This window comes from Lepidochelys kempii, chromosome 1 (assembly GCF_965140285.1).
Source record: "Lepidochelys kempii isolate rLepKem1 chromosome 1, rLepKem1.hap1, whole genome shotgun sequence".
NCBI classification, from domain to species: Eukaryota; Metazoa; Chordata; order Testudines; family Cheloniidae; genus Lepidochelys; species Lepidochelys kempii.
The window spans coordinates 338,000,129-338,024,609 of NC_136380.1; the positions used below are offsets into that span (position 1 = coordinate 338,000,129).

A 24,481-nucleotide genomic window follows, 5' to 3' on the forward strand; every position below is an offset into this window, starting at 1 on the left:
TTCACTCCTTTTCTCCAGGGCTGCTTTTAACCCCTGTTCTGCAGGAGTAGGGCAGCCACCCTGCTACAGTCCCCAAGAGTGATCTAGCCCAGGGTTCCTAAGAACGCAACACTGATCCCATGTGCACACTGGGAAGCTATAACTGCCGCCTGAGGAGGAGGAGCAGGTTGGCTGCTTATGGCTGACCCATGAGAATTATTTGTATTACTGTAGCACCTAGTCATGGACTCTGGCCCCATTGTGCTAGGTCCTGTACAAGCACCATGCTGCAGGAGCTCATTCTTCTCTGCAGGGAAGAGGAGGCAGCTTGAGGCTGCATCCAAAACCCAATGTAGTGAGTGGAAGACACCACTGACCTCAGCAGGCTCTGGATCAGACCCCTGGTTGCTTCCTTCTTGCCCACAAGAACCCTGTGACCAGAGAGCCAATTCATTAACGAGAGCTGAAGTTTGGGTTTACTCAACTTTCTGATAAACACAGAAACTTTGCTGGGTTCATCTCTCCTTAGAGTCAAACTGATCAAGCCCCTAAACGTTGCTTAATGTGAGCAGACCAGAAGTGGAGAGTGTAACGGTCATGGATGCACCGCATTCCAGATCCTGGTGAACAGCTAGCACATTCCCCAGGCTCCCTCCAAACGTTTGCATTTCCTCCCTTTGTGCTGACGATTATTAATACATGATCATAACAATGGTGTGTTATTGTTTGTAGCAGAGGGCTACCATTTATGGATCTCGAGAGAATGAGAGTTGAGTGATTAAGAGGCCACTGTAAATTTCCAGACTATAAATACATGGAGTTATCATGAATCACCACGGGAAAATAGAAAATGTTTCCCTTTTTCACTGCTGGGCCCTCTTTCCCGCTCCCTGTTTTTCTCTCCTCTTTTTCGTGGAGTTTCTTCATGTCTTCCCCTAAAGGAACAAACCAAAAACCACGGTGAGGAGCTCAGATTGAAACTGCCAAGTGTCCCCTTGTTTTGTGTAGATGACACATGAAACCACAAATTATTATTATTTATTATAGCAACACGTAAAAGTCCCAACTGAAATGGGGCGCCATTGTGCTAGGTGCCATCTAAAGACGTTGTGAGAGACGTTCCCTGCCCTGAAGAGCTGACAGTCACAATAAACAGGACGGACAAAGGATGAGTGGCAAAACTGAGGGCAAGTCAGCAGCAGAGCCAGGAATAGAACCCAGGTCTCCTGACTCCCTAGCCAGTGCCCCATCCACTACATCATGCTACCTCTCTCCTTATGTGTCTTTGCTGCAAACTGTAATGCACCTTTAGAATCTCTCCCATGAACCTTGGCCCGTCTTTTGAGCAGAGAAAGGCCTCAACCAAAATCCTGGACCAACAAGTGAGCAGAGCCGAGTTCAGGGCTCGAACCTCTCTCTTCAGAGCGTTGTGCTGAATCAGAATACCCTAAAGTTTGGGCTAGGGTCTGACCTGGATTTGGAACCTAACGTTTAGGGCTGTTTGGATATGAAGTGTTAGTTTTGTCGATGGTAGAGATGTGAGGTCTGGTTCTGATCTCATTGTGGTTTAAAGCAGGAGTAAATGCACTGAAGTATTGAAGTCAACAGAGATACAGCCATGTAAATGAGATCAGACAAGTCCCCTGACTTTCAAATCAAGCATTTTGATTTGGGCCTATCACTGGTTTAACTCAACGGTTTGCAATTTAACACAAACCCAGCTGAGCGTGGAATGATTCTGGGGTTTCTAGTGAAGGTTTGCACTGCTCTGACCATGTCTCCCTGTCAGTGGGCTACCATGCATCTGTGGGGGCCTTATTTTGCAGTCCCCTCTGCCTGTAGAAGTCCCATTCATTTCAATAGGAGGTTGGTGAGCAGAGGAGAGCTTGTAGGATTTCTTTGTAGAGAAGAGCCATACTTTTGCTTTATCTCTGCACATGTAAGTGTTAAAATAATCCATCCCCTTCCCCCACGGCATGGCATAGACACAGTCACTTCTGCAACTGTAGGTTTCCTGTAAATATGCCTGCTTATATTTCAAAAATGTCTTAGTCCTGCAGATAGATTTTTCCTTCCCAGCATGGCAATTCACCCCTCACTTCCGCTACATCCGTAGAGGTGAATTTCCTACTACTCTACACTGAGTGTTTTCATTGGTAATCAGCAACTAGGCCAGTCTATGGAACGGCAGATGAGCAAAGTGACTAATGAAGAGCAGTCGCTCTGCAGGATATCTGTGTGCATCCTGTTCTGAATAATTCCAGATGGACACTGAAAAGCCAGGAGCGGGTCTCTGGCCATCGCTAAGGAGGATATCCTATTTGTTAGTCAGAGCTGGGAGATAGTGGCTGTTTGTGGTCACTTTCAATCATTCCCCAACATCCTGCAGCCATGAATCATACCGTGGTGTGGCGTGAGGAGTGTACTGTGCAATGTCAGTCCCAGCTCCACGTGGACTTGGATGAAATGCCTGCTTTAGGCCAGGAGACTAGAGATGGCAGCCAGGCCACAGGATACAGCATGAATCATTGCCGCGTTTACATTGTGTTTTGCTTGTGAAAAGCAAGAAAAAAATGCATCAAAGAGCCATCCAGAATCACACATCTGGACCACAGGTGATGTCACTGGCCCATGAAAATGTGGCTTTTTACTCTGGATTTTCTTCCCTCTCTGCTCCAGCCCTATCGCTGACAGTCACTAAACCAGTCTCACTCCTCTTGCTCTCTGTGATCCTCTCCTTCCTTCTCTCTTTCCCCTCAATGTCCCTCTCACTTCCTTTGTCTTTCCTTTCAGCTTATCCCTTCCTGCCTTCCCTCCTGTCCGCACTCCTCGCCTAGAAGATATTTAATGCAGAGAATGAATAAATAAAAATAAACGAACCCCCTAGCCGTCCTCAGAAAAATCATAGACATAACATGACATTTATAAACCATCACTTTGGTTTATATTAAACTCCTTTCTTCCCCCACCTTTGACTGTGATGTCTGTCCTGACTGTAAGTTCCTCAGACCAGGGATGGTCTCTGGCTCAGTGAGGCACTGATCGTGGTTGGGCCCTCTAGAAGCTACTGGAATACAAATAATAATAATAATAATTAATAATATATTGAAAGCAGTAAACATACCTATTCAAACTACCAAAACGTGCCCTGTCTTAGAGGCAGCAGGGTCTACGCTCGAGGCACATGCACAGGGCTGGGAACTAGGAGCTCCCGAATTCTGATGACAAATCGTCCTCTGACTCATTGTGTTGCGTTGATCAGATTCCAAGGCCAGAAGGGACCATTGTGATAATCTAGTCTGACCTCCTGTACCACACAGACCAGAGAACTTCCCCAAAATAATACCCAGAGTAGATCTTTTAGAAGAAATTCCGCTTGATATAAAAATTGCCAGTAATGGAGACTCCACCACGACCCTTGGTCAATTCACTTGGGGTCTGACAGTCCCAGCTCTCACAATGGTTTTATACTAGTGTGACGCCATTGGAGTTACTCCTGATTTGCCCCAGCCTAAGCAAGAACTGAATCAGGCCATTAATCGCTACAGGAAACGTTCAGCAGTGATGTAAGCGGTTGTGTAATTTACACATTGGGTGTAAATTGTTCAGAAAGGACCAAACTCTCCTCCCAGCTTCACAGCTGTAATTCCCGTTGATGTCCGTGAGACAAGAAGTAATCAGGTCACTGAGAGCAGAAATTTGACCCAAAGTTGGATGTAAGAGACATAACATGAACCAATCTGGCATTCCTTGTGTGTCTAAATGGCATGACTTATACCTGTCACCATATAATTGGGAGAAAAGGCATGTAGGATTCAATAGGAATTAAACCATAGGTCTGTATATAAATGGAGGTCCCATTCTGCAAAGGATTTAATCATATCAATGGAGCTATTCCCATGCTGAATACTAGATGATTACATCTCTTGCAGAATCAGGGCCTTAACAGGATTCTAAAGGAATTACTGTAGAAACCTTATAGAATTTGGTGAGTCCTAACCTTCAAAAGGTCTTTTGAACCATTCTGTATAATTTTCCAATAAATTCCATAGGACGGTCCAAAAACCATACAGAAAATGTATGGTTTTCTATTGAATTTCAATATGACTGTTCCATAAAGGTATAGCTCCTCGTGGCAGGTAAGATCAATAGAAAGCAGCTTCTCATGGTTTGTATGGTGGAAATCAGTGATCTTTTCTCGGCTAATAGTGCTGTTTGGAAGGCCTTGATGGGCCTGAATTCAATGGCATTAAGTAAGGCTGATGTATTTATTTTGTGTAGCATGTAGTTGGTTGGTTTGGTTTAGTGTTTGTTTGTTTTATGGTCTCTTGCTTTGTTCTGATTTTTGGTTCTTCATTTGCGTTTGGTCTGACATTTGGGGCTGTGGTCACAGGTCTGCTAGTGTCAGTAATTTTCTCAGTATATACAGAGCTTCTCATGGGCACTCGAGGCGCACAAAAATACAGAGCTGAGTTCTCTCCCTGGCAGCCATCTCACGCTAGTGTGACTCAATTGGCTTTGATGGAGTTTGCTCTTGGTTTACACCAGTGCAAGTGAGGTGAGAATCAGGCCCACAAAATCCTAGGAAATGCAAAAATAATCCAAACGTTCATTAAGAAAAAAGGGGGGGTTATGAAAGAGAACTCAAACAGAAAGCCCAGCTCATCCTATCTCTTCAGAAAAGGGCTGTGGTAACAGATAGATCTTGCAAAATGCCTCCATGGTTAACAGACGGACTCTGTCAGACCAAGCAAAGTCTAGCATTGAGGGCCCTGAACTGAGAAGTTCCTGTCCTCAGTCATACGAGTCTTGTCTACACTGCACAACTTTATCATTTGAAGACCCAGTTGGAGTAGATTAGTCTAATAACCCACTACATTCTGAACTGGTTTAATGCCAATGTGAATGTGGACAAGCTGAAATAATTCCGCTAGTCCTCCCCCTACTTATCCAACAGTGTATTGGTGGCCTTTTGAAATCTCCCAGAATCCATTGCTTCTAGGAACTGTACCAGGAACTGTGAGATGGGTACCCAGAAAGCATTGCAACTGAAAGGCCTTGAACAAGGCTAGTATGGCTCTTAAACTGACACAGCACAGCTGACACAGCTAGATGCAATGCACTGTGCTTAAATCAGTTTAGCACAACCAGTTCAACTACACAAACTGTTTAATTCTCTAGTGTAGACATGCCCATAATTAGAGGTGTCAAGTCAAGCATCCAACTGCCGGGTGTGGTGCATATAATTTATGTGTTTTTAAATGTTGCAACAGAAGCATCCGTCTAGATGCTGTGGTGATAGGTGGTTTTATATATATATAAAATTTAAAAATAAATTACATTCGGGTGGGGAGAAGAGAGGAAGGAGAAAGGAAAACAGAGAAAGGAAAAAGCGCTCCAGCCAGTTACTCTAAAAGAAAAAGAAAGGAGCGAAACATCTGCAGGAATCATGAGCAGCTTGTTGTTGGAGGTCAGCAGTTCATCAGCAGTTGCGTAGAAGAGTTCAGCAGTTCACTCGCTGCCAGTGAGTGCTCACTGCCGTTATTATTAGGGAGGTGCTAGAGAGGATTTACCCGGCCAGCTTGAATGCAAAATGGAAATTCCTTTAGGAAAATCCCATTGCACTCTTGCAGTGCTGAGCATTCCCTGGCTTGAACTTGTGTTACTTTGGGCCTTACTTGTGGTTAAGGCTATAAAAAGACCCGAATGAAATCCATTTGATGCTCTTAATTTTATGTCTGGATAAATGTGCTCCGCGTTCCCATAGAGTTGTCTTGATTTTTGCTGGTGACGCATTGTAAAATGGCACCCGTCCTGTCCTAGAGTCCAGCCGATCTCTAGAGAACTCCAGTCTGGTTTTGCACTTCCAACACATCCCAGTAAACACTGTAGACACACGCATGTTGCACAGGAGGGGGTCATTGTGCAGAACAAGCGCAAGTTGTTTTGTGGTGTGCAGGTCACAGAAAGTAGCGCTGGAGAAGCTCCATTAGCTCTAGTCCATCCCCTTTGGGCTGGTGTGAGGTGTTTCCCTCCAGTATATTTCGTAGTCCCTTTTCCCACTTTCCGTGTCTGAGAGGAGAGTAGGAGCAAAGAAACTCAAAGCAAAACGTAGCTGAAAACATGAGTTTCATCAGGTTTTGATGCAAAGCCATAAATTTGCCCCTAGGGTCACTCCAAAGGTTTGCAGAACCTCAGCAAAGCTTTCGACAAACTCGGACTGAGAATACTGACTGCACGCTTCAGCGTCAGTCCTGAAAGTGCACCTGTAGGTCCTTATACTCACAGGCGTGCTAAGCTTCATCCTGATGTTCACAGGCATGCTAGCTGAGGCTTGGTTAAGGCCTCTTGGAAAATCTGACTAAGGTAGACAATAAGAGCCTGATTCTGCACTCCATTGCTTTGCAGAGGCCGAGGCAGCATCAGGAAACTGGTGAAGGAGAATGGCAGATAAGTCCCATAGTGTATACAGGACTAGATTGGAAAGTGGGGCTCAACTTGAGACACCTTAAAGGGCCAGGATTTTCAGAGGCTGGATGCTCAGCACTTTCTGAAAAGCAAGCCCCCTTTAAGATGCCTCAAGTTGGGCACCCGAAAATGGATGCAACCAAAATCACAACTCACTTGAGCAGGGAGCCCCTGAACAAAGATGTGTGCCCCATTCAGTGGTGAAATTAAATAAGGAGATCAATCAATACCTCTTTTTAAAAGAAACGAAGTACAAAGATTAACACAAAATCTCAAGGCCAGATTCTGATGTCAGTTAATTCTGGATTTACAACAATGTAACATCACTGACTTCAGTGGTTCTTGTCACTTGAAAATCAGGCCCCTTATTTAGGCATCTAAATATGGATTTATGCATCCAGCTCTGAACATCATGGCATATAAATCCATGGGAAACAACAACTGCCATGAAAAGACCTTCTGTTAGCTATTGCGGGTTTTTAACTTTGTTTCTATTTTGCAAAAATCTAGCTTCAGTTACTACATTTCTTCTGCGTAGTTAGAATTAACCACAAGTAAGTGGGCTAGATGCAGCAATCATTGGGTGAAATTCTATACAGGAGGTCAGACTAGATGATTGTGATGGTCTCTTCTGGCCTTTAAGCGATGAACATGTGTTTCCGATGCGTTGTAAATTCCGTTTGCTGTTGGGAGCTTTCGTAAGAACTGTATGTAGTATTTTCAAGAGGAGCTTAAAAAAATTACCTGATTGTTTTTATTTACAGAGAAGAGAATTACAAATCTCTTTATGCTCAGATGTCTGACCCCATTCTGTTAGTTTAAGAATGAAGAACTTGTCATAAACAAACATGACTGTGTAACACCCTGCTTCATTTCATAGTCTGATTCTTTTTTGGAAAGCTCTCGTCCAAAGGGTAGGCTTTGGTGAAATTCATTAATGCTCCAGATGTGTGTCCTGCTGTCAGCTGGCCTAGTGAAATCATTGTTTATTGACAGGTTCCCAAGAGTCGGATAGTTCTCAGTCTGCCAAGAAAGACATGCTGGCTGCATTGAAATCCAGGCAGGAAGCTCTGGAAGAGACACTGCGCCAGCGACTGGAGGAACTAAAGAAACTGTGTATCCGAGAAGCGGTAGGCAATAGAAATTTTATAACCCCGGAAAACATTGTGGCTTGTATTTTTATATACTCACAGCCTCGTTTGAAAATGGATGGAGGCTGGAAGGAGAAGTAAAGCCTTCCTAAATCCTATCTCACAAAGTGTGTGGTGCCTAAGGACTGAGTGATCCCAAGGCATTTCATGTCTAGTGTGGCACAAGGCCTTCTTTACACTAGAGAAGCTGGACTCACACCAAACCAGTTGTGCACCCGTAAGGCCTGATCCAGCAAGGTGCTGAGCATCTGCAGCTCCTATTGAAGTCATCATGAGTGGTGGATGCTTAGTAGATACTTAGCGTCCTTCAACAGGGCTCCTAATGGGCAGTTTGCCATTGCCTTCAATGGGAATAGGCTAGTGCCTGTAGATGGCACATCTTGTCTAGCCATTGTTTGGTCACCTGGCCTGGTATATGCCCCTTGGTCCTCATCTTCAGTAGGAGAAAGGTGTGTTTGTAACATGTGAGCTAACTCACCTCTTTTCCTAGAGTAGACATGGCCTCAGGTGCACTCTTTCTATGTTCATTTCCCAGCATGCTCTTCCAACTCCCAGCTATTTCACAGCACAGTCCCTTTGCCTGGCATGGGGGTTAAATCACCACCGTTTGGGGCCCCCCAAATACAAATAGCACAGTTTGGGGTGAACTTGTGTGCAGCATGGTGGGGTCTTCCCTTCACTGAGCTGTATGTAACATGACAAATGCTGAGGAGGTCCCTTGGCTACATCATCGGTATCACTAGTAGAAGAGAATGTTAGGTAACATTGTCAAGAGAAAATCACCTTTCTGCCTTAAATATCACCATGGGACAAATGGGGTGCCATATGATGAGGTCATATTGTACTTGGCATGTGTCTGTTTAATTACCGTTGGGGTTGATTTAAACTGGTTTGTTTTAAAGCAGGTCATCGTGAACATCAAACCATTTCAAATGCTGGAGAAGTTAGGATCCTTGCTGCGTTTGTGCCTGGAAACATAATAAATATTAGCAGCAGCTTATATGAAGTTTACACTTCGATCACACATGCATACATAACTCCTGTTTCCCAGGCCTGGAAAAATCCAGATTTAACAAAGATCACTGCCAGGAATAGAGAATGGGAGAGTTGGCTCTGGGCAGCGGTACTGAGATCTTTAAGTTGCTGTTTATATTTAAAGTGCGTATCACTTTAAAAAACAAACAGAAAAAAGACCATTGCCCATTTTTTAAAAATCTCATTGCGCTTTGTTTAGACTTGGCTCTGACTTGAACACCAGCTGGGATAAGCGGGAGGAAAACAGCTTTTCAACACAGAATGTCAGAGGAAATATGTGCAGGCCTCATCCTACAACTCTTCCTTGCATGAGCAGTCCTGATGTATGAAGTCTCAATTGGCTTCGACAGGCCTACTCTCTTGCGTAAGGTTTGCAGGATCAGGTCAGACCAAGTGTCCATAAACCATTTAGCTTGGATCAGCTGCAGAAAGTGGTCAAAAGTTTCACTGGCTCTTTTATTTTAAACGTTTCCTCTTGGGCGATCCTGATTCGGTTTGTTTGCTGTGGGACTTGCTGAGTTAAAATGAGGCAGAGACAGGCAAGGAGAAGAAAAAAGGGTTCACGCCTGGGCTTAATCAAACTAGCATGGCCCAAACCATTCACAACAGTGGCATCATGTTGATTCACTTATTAATTCAGATTAATTTCAGGTCCCTGCCTGTAAATCCGTTCCAGTTTATGGCACCAGCACAGTAGCCCGCTTTGCTTTTGTTCTTACAAAACCTTGGGCGTTCTGGAGTCTTGGCAAAGAAGCCATTAAAGATGTAACTCGTTCCCCACACCTGCGCTTCATGTTAAGATTGGGGTTATAAAGGATCCTGGTGATGCTCAGTAGAAAGACCCAGAATCTGTATCTTGATGCACTATTTGTAGCCAGCCATTTTGTGCAACAGGATAAACATGTTACAGAAAAGGAGCTAAAACAGCCACTCTGGAGAGGGAAGCATTTAAACAACCTTGAAAAAGGGCATTGTACACTTCACTGCAGTGCTGGGTTAGGAATTCATTGTGTTGGGAACTACTTAAGCTAGGGGCTGAAATGGCCAGGGCCTCATTTCCCAGTGACCTGAAAACAGCAGAAAGAAAGCCCCCATTAGGGAGTGGGTCGTGGGGGCATGAGGAAGGCAGAGAGCCGAGCTACACGCTGCACATTAAGGTCAGCCACTGTTATATGGGATTCAGATGATTTAGGGTTTTCTGCCAGCTGGATCCTCTCAAGGCTGGTGATGCAGAACACAAAAGCCTTTTGTCCTCAGTGCAGAGACTGTTCAGCTCAAGAAGCTGGGTTGTTTCTTGTAGCAATACTCTCGCCTTTCTCTGCAGGCATTTGAATGTCTTTAATTCAGATCAGTGTAGATGTATTGTACGTACCAGAAAAAACACAGAGTTAGCATCAATCCTGGCACTTGCTCCTTTGCCTGCTTCAAATCTATTCCAGTGTACATCCCCTGGCTGTGAAAGTTTGCAGGGTCTGCTGCTTCACACTTGAAACTAATCTTTGCAAATGACCCTTTCAGTCTGATATTGCTCCAAAACTGCTCGTGACATAGCTTGGAGTTTGGCAAGGATTTCAATTCATAAAACATTATCATATCGGTACCAGGCACTGCTTTAAATCACCATTTTCACTGCAGCTGTCTCAGACAGGTCATGAATTAGATTGTAGTAGTTTAACATGCAGTTGCGATCAGAAAAATGATTGTAAAAGTGGCACTCGACAGCTCTGCTCCCTGAGTGAATTCAGAGTCAGCTCTGCTGGCTTCTCCATCAAAAATAACTGGTTTCCTTACTGTTTTCTCTATAGAAACAACACTGCTGAAGGAATGTGAGTTGGCAACTGTCCTGGCTCATGCATCATGCGCTGACATCCTGCTGATGAGCAGCACCTAAGACCCTAGACGGACAGATCATGTTAATTTTTCTTCTAGTTGTGGAATATATATTCGTGTTGATGATGCACAAGCCAAAAAAGAACTCAGCTTGACTTTCAGACCACAGGCTGAGCTCACAGGCCTGGAAGTTAGAAAAACCTTCTGTATATTTATCAACTGATCATATTTGATATGAAAGATGATAAACAATGGAACCCTGGCAGTGCCATTTTTACAATCATTTTTCAGAGTGTTGCTGCACTTTAAAAATATACATGGGATGGGTTTGCTTTTGCATATTCCCCTCCTCACTAATAGCATCTTATGTTTTCAGGAGCTCACAGGAAAGCTGCCCAGGGAATACCCCCTAGATCCAGGGGAGGAGCCACCTATTGTAAGGAGAAGAATAGGGACTGCCTTTAAACTGGATGAACAGAAAATACTGCCTAAAGGAGAGGTGAGGACTTGCCTTCCAGTCCAGTCCTATCTATCTATCTTATGCCTAGGACATCTCTCAGCGTATTACTCGGAAACCACAATTTTTAATTTAACTTATTTATCTTTTTATTCGTTTACTCATCTTTGCTTGTATTTGGGGCAAGGAAAGGGTGAGAGAACATGCTGGTCTGAGCATAGGACTGGGAGCCAGGAACTCCTGAATTCCAGGCCCAGCTCTGACACAGGCAAAGAGAAGTAGCTTTGGGTGAGTCACTTATGGCTCTGATCCTGTTAACTATGCAAGCTGCCCTTAATCGCACCAGTAGCTGAATGACATTGCTGGTGCAGGTCTAGATTATTCATGTGACTATGGGTAGCAGGATTGGGTTCTGAGTTGCTCTGGTCTTTCAAACCACTTCTGGTATCATTCTGAGTGTTTCAAGCTGTTCTCCCTCCCTTCCTGCAATAGTCCTTACTCAGTACTAAAATTGGTACTGTTTCCGCCAAAGTCCTTTAATAAAGTGTCGGATCAATTCTTCCGCACTGGTCCTGTGATTGCAAGACAAACGCACTTTACCTCCTACTGCTAAACGAAGGAGCCATCCTCCCTGCCTCTGGGCAGCTTGACTTGTGTTTGTGTAAGTTTGCCTGGGAGTGTTTGTTCTGTGCTCTCTCTCTCACAATTGGCTGGGTCAGTGCCCTGAATCATGGCTGTGAAAACAGCCCTGGAGCAGCTGTAAGGCGGGACCGGAATTCACAGAAAAGCCATTGTCTGTGGAGCTTGGTCTCAAGACACTTGTGGATATTCTAGTTTTGAGTTTCCTTTTATTTTTATAATAGAAGAGAATGAATCTGTGGTTTAAGGTCGGAGTCAACTGGAGAATTAACCCTTTATTGTTAGCATTTTCTTTCTGCTTAAAACATGAACAACCAAAGCCGTTAGGGTTTGTGTTTGACGGAGCCAGTGAGAGGAATTCCACTGAAGTAAAATACTCATGAGCTTGCACATTTTGTTTAGCTTTTACAAGGAAAGCCCTGACTCCTAAAAGCTTTGCACTCTGTTTGCTGCAGTGTTATAAACTGATCTTCAAATTCCCATGTCTCGTCCTGGGGTGCGTCTACAATGCACACCTTTTTCGGCGGCGTATAGTGTACATATGCATGTAGGCCCCCCTCCCAGCACAGGTATATGGCAGTGTAGACTGAGCGAAAGACTCTGACAGCAAGGAGTTGATGAAGCCTTTCTCACTGTCTCCCCTTGCCAAAGCTTTTCCCTAACACGTGTAGCTACACACTGCAGTGTGGACACAGCCTGCCTCTCAGTGCAGCATGTAACTACACGTATGCTACACGCCGCTGCCAGTGTAAACCTAGCCTTAGTGTTAAGAGATGGCTTCCAGGCCAGGGACGCTGGATGGAGTCTGTTTTCCTCTCGATCCTTCGATTAATAGTGATGCACGGTCCGTGCGTGCAAGAGAATGATTCTCCTCTATAGGGAAAGAGGATAAAGCCACTCTCCACCTTTGCAGGTGATGTACATTTCAGTAAAACAGGATTGCCAACCTCAAGCATTCAAAAATGCTGACTCTGGCCCCCCAAAATCATGAGATTGTCTTAAATATCATGAGCTTTTTAAAAAAAGGTAAATGTTGGGATCTGTTTATTTGTCTTCTGATTTTTGAGCCTTTAGGGTTCATGTTTTCAAGCTTTGATCTGCAACCATGAGGGCTACAAACTTTGGGGTTTTTTTTAAATGAAAGTTGAGATTCTCTCAGGATCACATGATTCTAGGAGCTGGGGCTTTAAGTAAAACATCAAATGTCATGAGAGTTGGCAACAAGGCAGGGTTCCATCTGAAGGCAAATGACCGCCCTGGTGCTCCAAGGCAGTATCCATAAAGGCATCCATCAAAAAAAGAGATTAAGGGAGGAGAGGCAAATGAAGACAGCTGTTTACGATGTTAAGGGTGATTTAGAAAAAAACCGTTAAGGTCAGAAGCTGCAATTGAAGCCAAGCTCTCAGTATCTTCACTGGGAGTGTTGTCTGAGTAAGGACTGGAGGCCTGAGCCCTAGCTGGATTTATTTTTAATCCACCCTTGCTTACTTTCAGTGGGCGTTTTGCCAGAATAAGGCAGATCGGGCTCTCTGTCTTAAACCTCCATTGTGTCGAATGCACTGTTAATAAGTTTAGTGTTGACAGAGCTTATAAAATCTTCAAAGTAAAACTCACTGTACAAAACAAAACCAGGCCTTCAGCTGGCAGTAATGTGAGAGAAGCTATAATTATAGATTTAAAGCAATGTTGACTCACCACTGACAGTAGAGGGATTTTGAAGCTAAGATGCCCAAACTGAAAACTTCACAGAGCCATTCCGGTCTGAGAAGGGGTTATTCCTATAGCATCGACCGCTCTGTGTATGCCTGTTAGTAAATGGAGAGGTTCTGAATATGGCTAACGATAGGGTTTCACTGAATATGGCTAACGATAGGGTTTCACTGAATATGTGACTAAAAGTGCTGCAATCTGAGCACTGAGCATTTAGCAAAGCTAATGTTTTAATTTGCAGCTCAAATCCCACTGGAAGTTAACAGGACTTGGGTGCGTAAGAGAGCCAGACCCCTTTGAAAATTCCAACCCATGTGCTCATCTTCACGGGCTACAAGCAAAGAGTCAGATTCTCTGCTGGTGTAAACTGCCATAGCTCCACCGGCTTAATGTCAAAGTATCACTGCCAATTACACCAGCTGAGAACTTGGCCCTAACTGTGTTAACCCTGCTTAAGCACATTTTAACTCCGCCATGGCCAAACAGGATGTATCTTTTTGGCTCTCTGGCATGGCCAAAGCCTTCTATTAAAACCATTACACATCCCTATCTTGTGCATGGCCTCGTTATATCACACCTCTGTGATGTCTCATGCTAACATTCTGTCACAGTGCATTTATGGATCACCTCACGTTAATGACGTTTGGCAGGATTGGACTGTAACCGGGATGAATTTGACACATTAGTTCAACGGGTGATCAGCACTACACAAGTGCTAACCAGTAACATTATGTGGAAATGCCATGACTTTGCATTGGGACTTAGTGTGACATCCTGACGTTTCATTTTCATACAGCACTCGGTCACCATGGTGACAGACACCTTAGAAATAATCGTGGGAGAGAGGTTGGGATTCAAACACCCCCCACATAGGGATACATGAGTTTGTTCTGCAAGACAGATAGCAGACACAGCCATATTGGGCCAGCAGCCGGAATCGATTGAGTTTAGTATTGACGATCCTCACAAAATAAGGGCTAGTTCAGTGGTTCTCAACCTATTTACAGTTGTGGGCTGCGTATGCCCTGAGGATGTCACAGGGGCCGCAGCTCTGTGCTGATTGGGGCACACGCGGCCCGCGGGCTGCAGGTTGAGAACCACTGGGCTAGATTGTGCAACCTTGTGCAGCCCTTTGACGTCATGAGTTCTCTCACGTGAGCAAGTGCTCACAAACTTGAGGAGCAGTCGCACAGGCTGGCCCTAACAATGCACTCGTGGTCGAGCTAGGGGCAGGTTGGTAGATGGATTCGTCTCTCGTTAAATGCCATTTAGGGCCAGATCCTCAGCCGGTGTAAAGCAGCATAGACCTATTGAAGTCAGGGGAGCTTTGCCATGCAGCTACACCAGCTGAGGATCTGGCCACGACAGCTTGCAGCCAGAACAGCCAGAATCTCTTCCCAATTTGACAGGAAGCCGAGCTGGAGCGCCTGGAGAGGGAATTTGCAATTCAGTCACAGATCACTGAGGCTGCTCGGCGCCTGGCCAGTGACCCCAATGTCAGCAAAAAGCTGAAGAAACAAAGGAAAACCTCCTACCTTAATGCCCTAAAGAAACTGCAGGAGATCGAAAACGCCATCAACGAGTACCGCATCAAATCTGGAAAGAAGCCAACGCAGAGAGCCTCCCTAATCATAGACGGTAAGTGCGGTTCAGGGCCTGGGGTATATCTTTAAGGGCTGAAGTGGGCCTTGAGTGGTGTATAGGCCTCGAATAGAGGCCTTGGCACAGGGAGTGAATTTCACTCACACTGAGCCAGAGCTAGGAACTGAACCCAGGAGCCCTGGTGCCCAAAGCCCTTCTCTAACTTGTAGCCCAGTAGTGCCCCTCTCCCTCTAATGGACTCTGAGTCTTTGTTTCTCTGTGAATTGTTCTATCCCTTCCTTGTCGTGGTTGGAGAGCTGACATGGGGCTCGAGTGGTGCCGAGATAATGTGCTGGCTCAGAAAACATGGGTAAATTTCAGGCTATTTGAGCTTAAGCAAGGCACTTAACCTGTCTGTGAGTCAGTGTACCCACCTGTAAAATGGGTATAGTAATACTTCCTTCAGAGGAATGTTGCTTAATTAATATTAGTAAACCTTGGGTGAGAGGCATCATATAAAATCCAAGTATCATCATCATCACAATTGTTTACAAAAGCATAATCCTCAGGATACTTTTTATGATTTACACTGTTTTTTAAAGTCATTTCTATTGACCTCCTTCAAAGCTTGAAAATAACAGCTTTTTCTTGCTGATTTTGTCCCTTTCCACATGACAAGCAGAGATTTTGCTCTTCCTGTTTATAAACAGAGCTGAAATTATCACCGCTTCTCTTGCTTCCTTATTTGTAACCTAGCTGTGTTCTGCTGCCCTTAAAGCATTTTGAGTTCCTCTCTGCTTAGTAACACTGCATATGTCAGAGCAACAAACACAAACGCCAGGGAGATATGTACGTCAGAACACTTCTGGCAAAAGGACTGGGGTGCTATTCCTTTTGTTGCTTCAGAGGGCACTCGGAAGCATTGTTGAAAGTCCTACAATCATAGCACCTTGTGTTTGTTTTTAATTGGCAACGCAATGGTAACTTCATAAGGGTAGGGGCGGGTCTAATCCTGAACTCTATAGGGCCTGATCCTCAGCTGGTATAAATTGGTGTAGCTCCATTACACCCTCTGGGGATCTGGGCTCTCAGTTTTGACTCAGTCCTAATGCCGACTGAAACGAGTGGGAGTTGAAGGCACTCAGCAACTCCCAGGAGGGAGCTCAGCATGTCAAGGGAGCTGGCCTGGAGTTTTTACTCAGGCTTTTTGCCCTGCGTTCTGCCTGAGTAAGAACTGAGTAAGCTGGTCTCTATTAATAGAAATCGTACTGCTTCTTGGTAGTGTGGAGAACAAGGGACAACTGTGTTTTATGATTAGGGGGGAAGATTCTGTTGCGATTCAATGTTAAATCACAGTGATATTAATGGCCTTTTGATTATTTTTTTTTTCTTCTCCTCAGAAGGAAACATCGCCAGTGAAGATAGCTCCCTCTCAGATGCCCTTGTTCTTGAGGACGGTATGTTGTCCATCTCAGACCCTAGAAATCTAGCACAGTAAAGGGAAGGATGACTGCATCCTCCTGAAAATGGAGGAAATCCCCTGTATGCCGGTGTCATTTCACAGAGACGAGGTGGGAGATATATTTTATTGGCCCAACTTCTGTTGGCGAGGGAGACAAGCTTTCCTGCTTACTCAGAGCTCTTCTACATACACTCGGAGGCTTGTCTCTCTCACCACCAGAAGATGGTCTAGTGAAAGATACTGCCTCACCCACCATGTTTGTCTAATATCCTGGGACCAACATGGCTACAACAACACTGTCCTTGCCATTTGAGAGCAGATAATTTCAAACAGCCACCTTCCATCAAACCCCCCTGAAGGTTTTATCAATTATGTGTAAAAAGTACAACGTACAGAAGTAGAAATGTATTCTGTAGGAAAAGGCTCATACATATTGTAACAAATCCACAACCGCTTAAGACCTCCTACGTGGTGGAATAGGGGATATGACTCACACTAAAGGCCTGATTTTCAGGGGCTTTGAGCATCCATAGCTCCCCCAGAAGGGGGACCATTCGGATGCTCGAGTTTGACCTCCTACATAACACGGGCTGGAGAAGATCACCCAGTGATTCCTATATCAAGTCCAATAACTTGTGTTTGAACTAGTGGAATGTAGCTCATCCTTTCCAGGTTGGTGATCCCTAAGTCAAGTCCAAAACTATTTGCACCCCCTCTTACATTTTTTACTCTTTTACAGTAAATGTGTTCATGAGAACAGTGCTAAGCCTATTTAATTGGGGTATGTTTTTCAAGAGGTTGACAGTGAATACTTGACCTTGAAGGGGAAAGGTGTGTGCAGAGAGGGGGGAAGGGAAAATCGGAGATGGTTGCCGGCACAAACATGAAAGCAGCAGAACTATGGTGCACACGGGTCTAGAAGAGTTTTATTTTCTGTGCTTTAGATTGAAAAGTTTATTATCCCCCCGATTGCCTTTCATGACCACCACCCTTCCACCATCAGTTGAGAAACACTGAACTAGAGCATCAACTGGAACACTTCTTAAAATCAGGCCCTTTGTTCATTACCATATAATTCATGCTCGGAAGAAGCATCTCTGTCTGCGGCACTGTATCCAAGTGGTAATCTCGGGCATGCTGGGTGAAAGCCACACTGCAGCCTAGTGTCCTTCAAAAGCATCAGCTGCTCTCCTCGTTTCTCTTTGCAGAGGATTCTCAGGTTACCAGCACAATATCCCCCTTACAGTCACCTCACAAAGGACTCCCTCCCCGACCGCCCCTACATAACCGACCGCCTCCTCCACAGTCATTGGAAGGACTCAGACAAATGCACTACCACCGGAATGATTATGACAAGTCCCCTATCAAGCCCAAGATGTGGAGCGAGTCATCCCTGGATGAACCCTACGAGAAGGTCAAGAAACGCTCCTCACACAGTCATTCCAGGTGAGTCAGGCAGTCGGAGATTGCCCACTACGTAAACATGCTCCTTTCCGTAGATACCCATTTGGTATGGTAATGACAGGTGTTTTCTGGTAATGTCGTGTGAGAGAGAGAGAGAGAGACACTGTCTTTGAACTGAGCCTATATAATGAAAGCTCTTCCCAAATCTCATGGCAGAAACATCGCTCACTTGAATGATATTTAGCTGTTTTGGTAAATAATCGTGCCCTAGAAGATCGTAACAGCTATAATCACACAAAGTGCTGGTCAGTATCTGATCGTTATTTTAAAAGGCAGTTGGAGAGGACAGACGACAGCCTCTCACTCAAACTTCTGCTGAATCTTTGTAACAGCTTGTGCTTGAACTTTTCTTACTGTAAAAAACAATTCAGATCAGTTACGTGTGTGGAATGCCATTCGCTTCAGCAGGATGTGTGTCACTGAGAACTGAATTTGGCCCCTTGACTCAAGGTCCTAGCTGTAGAGTGTTTCTGTCTGAAGTTTGAAATGCAGCGTTTGCTTTGCAGCAGTCATAAGCGGTTCCCCAGCACAGGAAGCTGTGCAGAGCCTGGAGGGAGCAGCTCTCTGCAAAATAGCCCCATCAGGAGCCTCCCACATTGGAATTCCCAGTCCAGCATGCCATCCACACCAGATCTACGGGTACGCAGTCCGCATTCTGTCCATTCCACGAGGTAAGTTCTGCCGCTCCCAAAACAATTCGCCTCCCTTCATTTATGCAAAAGTATTTTTTGTTTTCACACTTTGAAGACAAGAGGCCTCAATTCAGGAAGGAAGTGGTGTCCTCGGTGGGGATTCATTCCTGAATCAGGGCTTGAATCCTCAACTTACTTCAAATAAATAAAAACTAAAATGGACCAAGTGAGATCTTAACCGACGGTTCTGACTCTTCATGGGCATTGCAACCTCCAAGCCACTCTTTGAAAGTGACAAGGTGTTAATATCAATGCTCAAATTAAGGTTAGGTAATTACCCTTTCCTTTTGGACACGAAAGGTTGGGTAATGTTAAACCACTGCTACAGTGAACGGGGCATACCGAAAAGCCTGTCTAAAGTGACCATCCGAGGAACCAAGTAAAGGTGGGTCTGATTGGTCACATGGTATCATTTCTGTTCCTTGAGTGACTGATTGAAACTTTATAAACAGGGGATGAGCCCATGCAGCATGAATAAAGACCACTCAGATTTGGATGTGAATCAACACCTTTCTACACATGCAAATCTGGGCGTTCGCATGAAAGACAGTCACACTGTGACTGTCTTGAGACCTAAAGCCACTCAAGAGACCAGCAAAACATAGCTGCTTAATAGAGGCGGCTCTTCTGAGAGGGGAGGAGAAAAACATTCATTCCCTGTGGGATGGTGCTGCATGAACTGGCCTTGACTACCCTGTTTCACTGTAAACGTGAGGAAAGGCCTGCAAAGCTTTCACAAGCTACCTGACAGCAAAGGAAGTGCACCTTACCCTGGGGCTGCGCTTTGTGTGTCATTGGACCCTCACATTGCAAAGCAGCCGGGAGGGGGCATGGAATCCCAAGAACAGAAACCAAAGGAAAGGTTTGCACAGATCCACAGCACTCTGTGTTCCCTGCCACTGTACTGGTGAAACTCCCCCTGGGGCAGTGCCCTCTGCACCACTTGTGCCCAGGGAGGTGGCTAGTGGGGTAACCATGCTGGGAGGCTTCTGTGCTCCCCTAGTGGCCCCAAATCCCCACACAAGGAATGGGGAGGTGGAGTTGGCTCCTTTTTCAACCCACAGCAATCAGAGGGACTGAAGCCCCACAAGCTGCCTCTGGAGTCCAATCCCATAACTCTGCTTAGTTCCCCTTCACAAAGCCCCCTTGCTCTTGCTTTGGGCAGGGAGGTGGGAAGTTCACCTCAGATGGGTACATCTACTTCACTTCCTGCATTATCATGCCCGCGTGGTATGCCCCGTGTTCTGCCGGGGCTGATGGAGGTGGGGGGAGTTGTGAGCACTCAGCACCTCTCAGGCTTAGCTCCGTGTATTTGCGCTGATTGGCGCGTGCTGTTTTGGCATTAAATGCTAGAAAAAGACCCCGCGTGTTTTGTTAAACAAGCCGACTCAAAACCTGTCTTCCTGACACCTGCAGGTCAGTAGACATCAGCCCGACCAGACTGCACAGCTTAGCTCAGCACTTTAGACACAGAAGCTCCAGCTTAGAGTCACAAGGCAAGCTCCTTGGGTCAGAGAACGAGACGGGGAGCCCCGATTTCTACACCCCAAGGACTCGAAGCAGTAATGGCTCTGACCCCATGGACGACTGCTCTTCCTGCACCAGCCATTCCAGCTCTGAGCACTACTACCCTGCTCAGATGAACCCCAACTACTCCACTCTGGCTGAGGATTCCCCCTCAAAAGCCAGAGAGCGGCAGAGGCAAAGGCACAAATCTGCGGGAAACCTGGTCTCTTCTAATTCAGGGAGCATGCCCAACCTGGCGGCAAGGAACGGAACTGGGCACCCCGGAGTCTATCTGCACAGCCAGAGCCAGCCTTCCTCTCAGTACAGGATCAAAGAGTACCCCCTGTACATCGAAGGCAGCTCCACACCGGTGGTGGTGCGCAGCCTGGAGAACGACCAGGAGGGACACTACAGCGTGAAAGCACAATTTAAAACCTCCAACTCCTACACGGCAGGGGGGATGTTTAAAGAGAACTGGCATGGGGACGAAGTGGACTCAGTAAGACTGACCCCCTCCCGTTCTCAGATCATAAGGACTCCGTCTCTGGGCAGAGAAGGCCATGAGAAGGGCTCGGGCAGGACTGCAGTATCAGACGAACTCCGACTGTGGTACCAGCGGTCCACAGCCTCCCACAAGGAGCACAGCCGCCTGTCGCACACGAGCTCCACCTCCTCGGACAGCAGCTCCCAATACAGCACATCTTCTCAAAGCACCTTTGTGGCACATAGCAGGGTAACGAGGATGCCTCAAATGTGTAAAGCAACATCAGGTGAGAGCCGGCCCCAGGGGAAGCAGATCCAAGTTTGCTCTTGGCTGTCTAATGCCTGCATTGCGCTTTGGTAATTTATGAATGAAACCAGACCAGCCTGCATCCCCTGTCCTTTTGTGAACATAGCACAATGCGAAGCACAGGCATGTGGGATGGGTGGATTAGCAGTGAGTGAACTTTATCAGAGAGTGCCATTGGCTGCAGGTTTTCCCCTGGAGCTCATCCATCATGAATGACTTCTTCGGAGGGCGAGGAGAGCCTGAGCCAAAGCCTCTGGAAGTCTATGGGAATGTTTCCATTGACTTCAGTAGGCTTTGGACAGGCCTTTAGAGTAGTAGCAGAGAAAAAGCCCATTAGTGGGGGGTTGATCCTGAGCATCACGTTAGGTTTATCGCTGTGGGCAGGGTCCACTGAAGTGAGCAGTGAGGAAAAACATAGCAAAACTCAAGATTTCCCCCAATAAATAAATAGAGGAGTAAGGCATTTAAACAGTGTTACATTAGGAACATAAGACTATCTGGTATGGCAAAAAAAAGCACAGTTACTTATAATAAAGAGCAAGCGACCCCACTAAAAAAGACTTCGGTGAGCGGTTGAAGGCTGAGACCCTCGATTCATACAGTACCTTCAGCACAACTACGAGAGGTGCTTCCTTACCCCTGGGGGAATCTTGTAAGCTCTATAAAATAGGGCCATATCATACCTAACATGGTGGAGCCCCATCCTGTTTGGGCCTCTGGTCACTCCTCTAATATTCGTATTAAATAATAGCAGGACCTTGCAGCAGTTCGTACATTGCAGAGATTGTGCTACATTTCCCTGACATGAGATGAACTAGTTTAAGATTCGATACCTGTTTGCCATCACTCTCTGTTTCGAATAAGGCTGGGCAATCCAGGGTGCATGCAATACGGACTAACCCGAGGCTTTGCCAAAAAACTTGAATCTAACCCAACTCGGTGAGAGCGAGGGAGCGAAGGTTGATGCATTGACGGCTTCTATTGACAGAACTGGTACAGCCTGGGCAGCATCTTGGCAAGCTTCTCTCATTTCACTCCTACCCATGTGCCTCAACCTTGCCCTGAGGACACCACCTCTAAAGGTCCCATTTCCTAGGCCTGCTCAGCCCTGGGAGCCTCTGTTGAGATTGCCAGCCAGGATGCCAATTAATAGTGGTGACGCTTGTAAAATGTTGCTATTTGCCTATTGAGAGCTGAACAGAGCCTATCCCAGAGACCACTGAACAGCCATCAGCTGGGTATGTTCATTCACTAGAGACCCTAGGCTGGATTTATCTGAGCCGAAGATTTAATGGTGAAAGGCTTTACAGTCCATTACCATTCACCTGAGCCACCCCAGCCCTCTTTGCTCTGCAAACATTCTTTTATCCCTTTTTTGACAGGAAGTTCAGGGACGTTTTGGCATTTCTGCCCCAAACAGAAGCAGGAAGTACCTAAAATTTAATTAACCCGCTTATCCTCCTGAGCTGTAGAGACCCATCTTGGAAATCCTATAGTTTCAGGTAGTTGGGGCATCTAAGAAGGAAAATGCTAGTAGTGAAAACAAAAATTGTTGTCTCATTTGTTAGTTGCCCCAGCTGTAAATCGCTTTCACTGACCATGCCAATATGGACCTAGTCATGTTCTAAAAGCCAGTCCCCATTGTGATAATAGTGGCCAATGGGGCCTTCACTTGTAAGGAACAGATTAGACTTTGCCTCTTTCTTCTTTTTGAGTGTTATTTAACTGCAGGTAAAGAATTTAACAGCTTGTGGGAGAGTGTTAGTTAGAATCATTTGACGGATCAGCCATGGCTCTAAAATGTCTACCAGACCCCACAGTGTCCTTCAAAGACGACTACGCTCCTGAGCTTGTCTGATTTGGAGAGGTCACTGTTTCAGTGATCTGAGCATTGGGACAGAACGACCAAAGGAGGGGTTTCTTGACTAGATCCTTAAAGCAGAAATGCCTTGAAAAAAACCGTACTGCTACATTACAGTATTTGTCTAGAGTTTGTAGCTGCTGTCATTAACATAAAATTAAACAAAGATCAGCCCACTTTTGGCTCATGCTAGTAAGTTCACTGTAGCCCCATGAATCTTACTACTAGTGCATGGTCAAAAACATCTTTGGTCTTTGAAATCTATGGAGCTGGTTTTTGCACAGCAAGTGGTGTATATGCCTGGAAGCTCCCAGCTAGCAGCCCAACAGCTACCAGCACAGAACTCCTCCCATGGTCCCCGAGCTGCCTGTGAAGCCTCTGAAATGAGACCACCAAGGTGCAAGGCTGGCTTTGCGCCTTCATTTCAGATCATATGGAGGGACAGGTGCCGAGCCACTGCTATGGCACAAGGGTGCTGTGGGTTCAAATAGCAATAAAACATTGATTTGTTTTCATGTTTTGAGGGACTGGGTATTTCCCACTCTGGATTGCAGTGAGTTTGGAAGATGGGGAAGGATCTTCAGCCCATATGATCACACGCAGTCAGAGGCTGGGTTGGGACAAGATTTTCCCCATGCATCTGAACGCAGAGCCAGGCACATGTGCATGCAGCAGAGGGAGTCAGGAGTATGCTGACTGGCCATTCTCGCAGCGGCTGTGCTGCTCAGGGAGTACATGCCGAGATCCATTTGTAAATGGGATGTTCCAACTCCTGGACTGTGTTTAGTCACAACTTGTTGTGTTTCTTCTGCTCCGATGAGTTGACCGTGCTGGAATTCCTTAACCCTGTTCTCCTTGTCTAACTGGTTATTTTTTTCGCTCACTTTTAGCTGCCTTACCTCACAGCCAGAGGAGTTCAACACCATCTAGTGAACTAGCAGCTACACCACCAAGCAGTCCCCACCACATCGTAGCATGGCAGACTGGGTGAGTCTCGGGAGGCAGGGTTAGAGGATTAGCATTCCTTGGTCTTCCACAGTTTTCTCTAGCCACTCCAAAACCACCATCCTGGCTGCTGAAGCAGGTTCCAGGCTTTGGCATGCCGGAGTTGCCTTAAAACATGGAATGTAGATTTGATTTAATCTTTAGGTAGATGATCGCAATAGTTCAGGCACTTGAGGCAGAAAACAAGTTCTAGTACAGTGCTTTGCTATACAGTGCAAGGAGAGGACACTGGCGAAAGAGGATCGGTCTGGGCACAGGAACACGCTCAGGTATTCAATGGCCTAATCTACGCAGAACATTTTTAGATATTCGCTCACCAGTGGTCTAGCATTAGTGCAGTTCTAGCAATGGGGAAACCCCTAATTTAGCCTGGTTCAGGCATTTGCATCCGTCTGTCGTCCGCATACAATCTGCTACCAGTGCTAGCATCAGCGTCAGAGCAGTGGTGGGAGAACGTCTGTAAAAGCTGCGTAGACACCACCCATGCTGTATGGAGCACTGACGCTGAATTTTCTTCATGAATGCCATTGCGGTTGTCCAAGTTCTCAGACATCAATGGAATCTTACGGTATAAATGCGAGACGCTTGTCTATGGTAATTCTTGCACACATCCGGAAGGTTGCTCAGAGGCGCATGGTTCAAGGATCAGAAAGGAAGCTTCCCCAAGGGCACTGGTTCTCCAGAATTTTCATTCTGCTGCCTACGTTGTAAGCTAGGTAAAACAAGGGCCCTTTCCTGGATCTACGCAGTGCCCCATATCCCAGTGTTTGATTCTCAGAATGTTGTGTTCTGTGAACCCACCAAGAGAGTCTTCAGGGAACACAGTTTGAGAACTGCCGCCCTAGGGTTGC

The 24,481-nt window shown here is 45.8% G+C and overlaps 1 protein-coding gene across 13 annotated transcripts in view; it reads left to right on the forward strand.

Moving 5' to 3' along the window:
• The window catches only part of FRMD4A (FERM domain containing 4A), a 563,503-nt gene that overhangs the window by 531,087 nt on the left and 7,935 nt on the right, over positions 1-24,481 (forward strand). For 8 of the 13 annotated variants that reach the window (XM_073328715.2, XM_073328720.2, XM_073328709.2 and 5 more), the window contains 8 exons: positions 7,444-7,577; positions 10,840-10,962; positions 14,679-14,907; positions 16,251-16,307; positions 17,521-17,758; positions 18,283-18,447; positions 19,885-20,744; positions 23,516-23,612. In XM_073328715.2, the coding sequence (XP_073184816.1) occupies positions 7,444-7,577; positions 10,840-10,962; positions 14,679-14,907; positions 16,251-16,307; positions 17,521-17,758; positions 18,283-18,447; positions 19,885-20,744; positions 23,516-23,612 (1,903 nt within the window). The remainder of the gene's footprint in view (positions 1-7,443; positions 7,578-10,839; positions 10,963-14,678; positions 14,908-16,250; positions 16,308-17,520; positions 17,759-18,282; positions 18,448-19,884; positions 20,745-23,515; positions 23,613-24,481) is intronic. The other 5 variants (XM_078851172.1, XM_073328708.2, XM_078851169.1 and 2 more) reach the window with 3 other exon arrangements.